The sequence below is a fragment of the Oreochromis aureus genome, linkage group 3 (genome assembly GCF_013358895.1).
Source record: "Oreochromis aureus strain Israel breed Guangdong linkage group 3, ZZ_aureus, whole genome shotgun sequence".
Taxonomy (NCBI): Eukaryota; Metazoa; Chordata; class Actinopteri; order Cichliformes; family Cichlidae; genus Oreochromis; species Oreochromis aureus.
In genome coordinates this window covers 55223726-55230767 of record NC_052944.1, presented here as the reverse complement: position 1 = coordinate 55230767, position 7042 = coordinate 55223726, and the positions used below count along the sequence as shown (strand labels likewise).

Here is a 7042-nt window from a genome sequence, read left to right as displayed (position 1 = left end):
CACTTGAACGACGTATTGTCATTGCAGTTAGCAATTAGCCTATAGCCTATCGTTCACTCAAAAGGCGCAGTGGGTGTTTCGACTTACGAAAATTTTCGACTTACGAAAGACACTAGGGAACGAAATAATTTCGTAAGTCGGGGTTTCACTGTATATATGATTACATAGGTTTATATGTAATAAAAAAATCCCCAAGAAATTACTTTTGATCAATGGTTATGAGTGGCATGTACAGAGAGTTGGGGAATGGCTGCAGTCACAGCATTGTAAGATGGTGAAAGATGTACCCTTAGGCCCCCTCCTCGATTCAGAGATGGTCTTTCCCTTTTCATGTAAATGGCCTTCTTGACTCCACGCTTAAACCAGTGTTCCTCTCTGTCCTCATCATTGAAAGAGTGTCCACTGGCCTGTATACAGGCCACTACAAGGTCCTGGCCTGACGAGTTGGCTCTTCTGCATTGTGCCATCTGCTTATCCAGAGGTTTTTGATTTCCCTGATGTATCATGAATCATGGCAATGCTCCTGGTATTGTATAATTTATTGTACAGTATCACTCTGTTTTTGTCAGGGGACCCGATCCTTGGAGTGGAACAGTTTTTGACGCAGCGTGTTTTGGGGTTTGAAAGTCAAAGAGACGTTTTGTTTAGAGAAAAGGATTCTTAACTGTTCTGATAGTCCTGACAGACAAGGGATCATTAAGGGTTTTTGAAGCAGTTGTCCTTCTCTTCTCCTGGATCGGCTGGAGCTTTCATTTGGTGCCTTCCCAGCTTTGACAAAAGTCCAGCTGGGATAACCACATTTACTCAGGGCTTTCTTGATATGATGTTCTTCTGCTTCCCTGGCTGCTGTGTCTGTGGGGATGGTGTGTGGGTTTATTATTGTAGAGTCCTGATGACACCCGGTTTATGCTCCAGTGGATGATGAGAATCAGACCTTAAATACTGATCTGTATACTTTGATTCACTGTAATCAACTTTTAAACGTCCTCCATTACTGATGGAAATCTCACAGTCTACGAAGGCTAACCTGACACTGACACTGACCTGACAGTATTTTGAGTTGGCTGTTTTGGTTTCTGTAATTAGTTTCATCCATGTCTCCCAGGTGTTTGCTCTTTACCCTGTTCCCCTTTTGTATTTAGTGTCTGTGTGTTCCTGTTTGTTGTCGCGTAGTCCCTCATACTAGCCTGTGTGTTATGTTTCATGCACCGATTCTAGCCATCAGTTAAGGTTTTGTTTTGTCTAGTGTCCAGCAATAGAGCTGCCATTTTGAGTTTAAGTTTTGCCTCTTTGTTTGAGTCAGCATATTGGGTCCTTTTCCTGCATGCCCGAAAACAGCCCATGACATGCTCAGTATCTAACTTTGTAGTTATATTTCATTGCTGACCACAAACTTGGTGCGCCTGTTTTGGAAAAATGTAATGTGACACTTTGAAAGTAGCGGTTGACCACAGTGGGCCCTTTTAAAAACTGCAGTACCTCTTTTATTGTAACAGCATTCATACATGTCTAAATACAGAAAGAAGATCGACCACGTTGGTTAAAGATGAACTTCTAATTATCAGGCAGGTGCCTTTGCTTGTATTCAAACTTTAGATCTAGTTGTAACAACATGGGAAAGGTAACTAGTCGGATCTGATTGAACAAGAAAATAAGCTAAAGCAGTTTATGGACTTGAACACCAAACTAAGATGATAATGTACAACTTTCTTAGTAACAAAAACAATATGTGAAAATGCTTCTTTGTTTAAGCTCTCATTCAGATGTGACTATTTTTTCAGGCGGCTCTCTCTCAGCAACCTGTAAGACACAAAAGAAGTGTAGAAGACACAATTAAAAACACGGAACAGACAGAAAGTGACTATGGTGCATATTACACACCAATAATCACTTCTTTGAGTAGTTCCCAAACAAGCATGTTCAGTGTAACAAATTACTTTTCTTATTCTATGTAGTGAAATCAGCATTTTTACATATATACATCACCACAAATTGAATATTATGAAGTTGTCAGTTTTACCAATCCCAGACTTATACATCTCTATTATCCAACACATATTGTGTGAATGCATCACATAAGTTATCCCTGTTCCCAGTCTTACCTGTGGTTTAGTGGAATTGAGGGGATCCTCTGCTTTGGGTTGGCAGGGACCTGCTGAGGACATCTCTGTGCTGGTTCCAGCTTCTGCTTTGACACATGATGGAAATAAATGAATTGATAGCAAAAAGACTTTACACAATTAAAAAAAAAACATTTGTCATTTCAAATTATTTTTCTGATGTCTCAATGCTATAAAGGAAATGGCTTTAAATCACAATTAGTCTTACCTTGTGGTCGAGTATCACCAAGGCCTACGCTGTGGCAACTAGGTTTAGAGGGCAATGTATCTTCATCTTGTAAGAAGGACAGTGGGATGAGGGAAATAATAACCACAGCAATATTAGTGATGATCCCTGTCTGTTATTCAATGTATTCATTAGGTTTACAATTTTTGGAAAATTGGAAATTCAGGGTTGGAAAGAAAATCAGTGTTGTTCCTACATGGACCCACCATTATGCAAGGTGCTTCTAAGAAGTACTGAGTTAACTAAAAATTTAAATTTCTATTTGAATTTCTGATGTTTGTCTGGTAATTCCACTTTGAACACAAGAATATCAGATGCTCATAACAGCTTCTTGGTTTTTTAATGCTGCCTTTGTACAAAACGAAGATATTACACTTTACACTTCTGAGTGACTTGTATTAGATTTAATGTACAAAATATACTCTTTCCCCCAAAAAGTCTGATATTTTGTAATGCCTTTTATGTTTATTTTGTTTTAAATTTGTAACTACTCCATCATATATTTTTGGTTTAATTGGTTGTCAAATGGTAAAAATTCTTGGTTGTATTTTGCATTTTTTCTCCTGCAGTACAACACTTTGTGAGACACTTAATGCTAGTCACTGAATGCTATCGTCGAAAAGAAAAAGTAATATGATTCAACTTAATTTTGAAGCTGAATTCAAAACTGAAGTTGTCATTTATGTCACATGTAACTATTTTGAACTGTATGAAATACAGCATGTGTCTAAAAGAAGAGCTTTAAAATTATATTCTATGTGGTTTTCATTTGAGGCGTAAGTTTTGGAAGCTCAAATTATCACTCACATTTATACATAATACATATGTGTTGAAAGGTACAGACAACACCACATGAAAAAAAAGGGTGAAACTTTTCTTCACAGAAGTAATTGTGTGATATTATTTCTCAGTAAAATACCTCCTGTTTTTCTTACAGCAGCATATGTTTCTCTGTCTGCCTCCACTGTGCCGGTCTCTATCAAGATACATAAAAAAAAAAGAAAAAGTTTTGTGTTTTGTTTTTTAAACACGATAAAAAATATAAGGATTTCTTGCTTCAAGTCTTTTAGTCCATGACATTCACTTTTATGTAAAAAGTTTCCACTTTCTACTTTCAATAATAAAAACAATAATGATAATAATAAAAATTTTCATTACCTCTCTTCCAATAACCTTTGCCAAAGTGATGCAGTCCCACTGCCACCAAGAGAGCACTGACTAAAATGGTGGTAATGATGCAAGGTGTGGCAGCAGATGAGGAATGGCACACGTTATTGTCTAGATTACGTGTGTATTTTAAAGTTTGAGAATCTAAATGATGGTTAGAAAAGGCAGGAAGGCTTAAATGAGAAAAGAATGGTAAACTATCAAATGTTAATTTTAGCTAGTTCATAATGACATTAAAAATCTTTCAAAACAACTTAGGAAAGTGCCAGACTTTTCAAAAATTATCATACAAACAGATTTAACCTGTTTGTTTAAAGAGGTGATTCTTATACAGAGCTTTTCACTCTTCTGGAGCTTTATACAATATGTCACATTCACCCTTTCACAATAGCAATTCCTCCTATGCTTTAAAGCTAACATTCACATTCGGTTGGATGCATCGGAGAGCATCTTCAGCTTATGCAGACTGGGGGAGCCAGAAATTGAACCAACAACATTCTGATCAACAGATAACCTGCTCTACCTACTGTGCAACAGCCTCCCCCAAATCATATGTTATTTATGTAGAAACACATTATTTTAAAACATCTCAGTGTCTCACCTGTGACTTTCAGCCAGCTCTCTGGTGATTCTCCAACTCCTGAGATTTTACACTTGTAAAATCCTTCATCTGATTTGAAAATCCTGTGGATGGTCATGTTTCCTGTGGAGCTTCTATGGATGAGACGTCCATTTTTGTAGAAATCAGCTTTGAAGTTGGTGGAAGGATTTTTCATTCTGCAGCTCAGAGTCACCGTTTCTTCCATTAACAGAGGAACAGCAGGACTCTCCAGGATCACAGGACCAGCTAAATGACATGCATTTGATAATTAAATACATGAAATCAAATTCTATGAAAATAAATTTCATAAAATGTTTGTTTAAGTACCAGTAACAGAGAGGTTGATAATATTACTCCTTCTCCCTGCTTCAGGCTCATACCAGTACTCTCCATTGTTGTCTGTATAAACAATTTTAACAGGGCAGGATGATCCTGTTGGTCTTGTCTCAGTAACTTCACTACATGATTTTATTTTCCCTCTGAATTTATGCACAACTTCACAATATTTGACTCCTTCACAGTGAAATGTTAGTGATTCATATACAAAGAACTGCAATCTGTTTGGAACAATGCGAAGAGAAACTGCATCTGAAGAAAAAGAAAAAAGAAAAAAACTATCAGTTTAGAGTTTTACTAAACCCTACTACTAAAACCACCATAATGCATCTAAACAATGAATGAACTGATATAGATGATCAAACAGCTGGTACTCACCAACTTCCTGATCCTGTACAAACAGCAGAATCATGATGCTCATCACTGAAGTGAGAACAAAAAGAGCTACACAGTAACTAAAACACATACTGTATGATTGCTAAATTTACTAAAAGTTCAAAAGTATTATTATCATTACAACTCATACATAGTCCACAAAATGCAATAGCCTTCTTAGTATAGTATAAATTAAATTAAATATTCATATTTTTATCAGCATGAATAACCTAAATTTTATAATAATAATAATGTAGAAAGTAGAAAAAGAAAGTACTCACACAGTCTGATGCAGAGAGCGCTGACCATTCTGGCGTATTGCTCTATAGAGAACACTGAAGCTTAACTGAAATTAGCAGGGGTGTCTCTTTGATGATAAAAATATTTAAATTTTAATTAAACCGTTTTTGGACTTCATGCAATTATCTAGTGTTAAAAAAGCCAATTCCAAAGAACCCGAGTGTCTTTTGCATCAAGTCAAGCCTCACTGATTCAGTTCACTGTCAGTGGGCAGAACAACAAACCAGTTCAGACTAATGCTGTGTTTGATGCAGCTTTTAGACTAGTTCTTGTTTCCTGTGCTCAGTTTGGTGTACAGTGCTGAGATATGCAATAAAATTAGTGAACATTTGAAACCTCTTCCCCGGGTACTCAGCCCACTCAGGGAATCACCAAAGTCACTGAAGTTTTTTTTCAGTCACAGGACAATAAGATAAGATAAGTGTCACGATCTGGGGGATCAGCAAGGCACTGATCATTATGTTCCCGTCTCTCACTCTCTCTTTCTCTCTCTCTGTCTCTCTCTTTCTCTCTCTCTCTGAGTGAATGGCGGAGTGAATGGAGCTGGGGACAGGAGTGTTGGAGTGAGTGGATTTCTGTTTTCGGGTTCCTCTTTTCTTTTTTCACTGTCAGGTGTGTTTATTTTTTCGACACACGGTTGTTGGTGTGTTTTGTTTGTTGCCGGCTGGTTTGGTAGCTTTTGCTACCGGCTTGGCTTGGCACAATGCCCACTGTTGAGGGTGGTGCAGAGTTTGAGAAGCTGACACGCCACCATGCTGTCAAACTTATACCGATTGTGAATTGTTCGGTGGAGGAAGCTGTTTTGGCTGTAGGAGAGGTGGTGGGCTGTGACAGCGTGAAATCTGCCTCCCATATGAATGGTGCGATTGTTATTTTTCTTGATAAGGTACCTAAAGTTAATGAGTTGGTGGAAAGCGGCGTCGTCATTCACGACACCTTTACGCCCGTTCTCCCCTTGGTTAGCCCTGCTAAAAAGGTTACCATCTCAAATGCGCCTCCTTTTATTAAAAATGAAACTTTAGCCAAGGAGCTGTCACGGTATGGCCAACTAGTTTCACCCATAAAGATGGTCTCTTTGGGGTGCAAATCTGTGCTCCTCAAAGATGTTGTGTGTCACAGAAGGCAGGTTTTTATGATCCTCAAAGACCCCGCTGGCGAGCTGAACCTGTCTTTCAGTTTCAAAATAGAGGGTTTCAACTACATGGTGTTTGCTTCATCTGAGAGCATGAAATGTTTTGGTTGTGGTGGAGAAGGGCATTTAATTCGCTCCTGTCCGGAGAGGCTAAGAAACACGCAGCCAGCGGATGATGCCATTGGAGAGCTGGTCCCAGCCAGGGCTCCTGGTAGGGACACGGCGATCGCTCATGCGAAACCCGCTGAGACCGTGGGCGGCTCCGCTGAGACCGCGGGCGGCTCCGCCGTAGCTGAGGCGGACCCCGCTGCCGAGGCGCCTGTGGAAAACCGTCTTTTTCCAAGCAGTAACGGGTCTGATGAAACTGGCATTTTGAAAAGTGTTGATGGTGTAGAAACGGAACTGACTAATGACCAGTCTGCTGGTTTTTCTGACAAACTTCTGCAAGCGAAGTCTTTGTACTAGCAATTGGGTTTATTTATTAATAATTTCATTTGATTCTAGTTTTGTTTTGCATAATCTATTCATTATTTTCTGATCTTGGTCAGACACTTAGGCTTCTTCTAAGCACTTGCAGCAACAAAAACATAATATTCCAGAAACACGCTATGACGATCCGACCACCTGTTAATAACAATTCCTATGTTGGAATAGATGTTAGCGCGAACTACAGCATGTCCGCCATTACCTGCCGGAAACTGGAAGGGACATTTTTGCGGAAAATGTAGTTTTTTACCTTTGGGGCCTTATAAGCCTACACTGGTGTTTTTAAAAGCCATGTTTGA

At 38.9% G+C, this 7042-nt stretch overlaps 1 protein-coding gene across 1 annotated transcript; it reads right to left on the bottom strand.

Moving 5' to 3' along the window:
• Nucleotides 1-1545: 1545 nt before the first annotated feature.
• On the bottom strand, nucleotides 1546-5437 carry LOC120433749. The gene is made up of 9 exons (XM_039600578.1): nucleotides 5107-5437; nucleotides 4829-4873; nucleotides 4442-4702; nucleotides 4115-4360; nucleotides 3505-3657; nucleotides 3266-3322; nucleotides 2329-2394; nucleotides 2103-2188; nucleotides 1546-1800 (listed from the first exon to the last, which is right to left on the bottom strand). The coding sequence occupies exons 1-9, from the start codon at nucleotides 5132-5134 to the stop codon at nucleotides 1756-1758; spliced, it is 987 nt and encodes a 328-aa protein (XP_039456512.1). The 5' UTR covers nucleotides 5135-5437; the 3' UTR covers nucleotides 1546-1755.
• Nucleotides 5438-7042: the final 1605 nt, after the last annotated feature.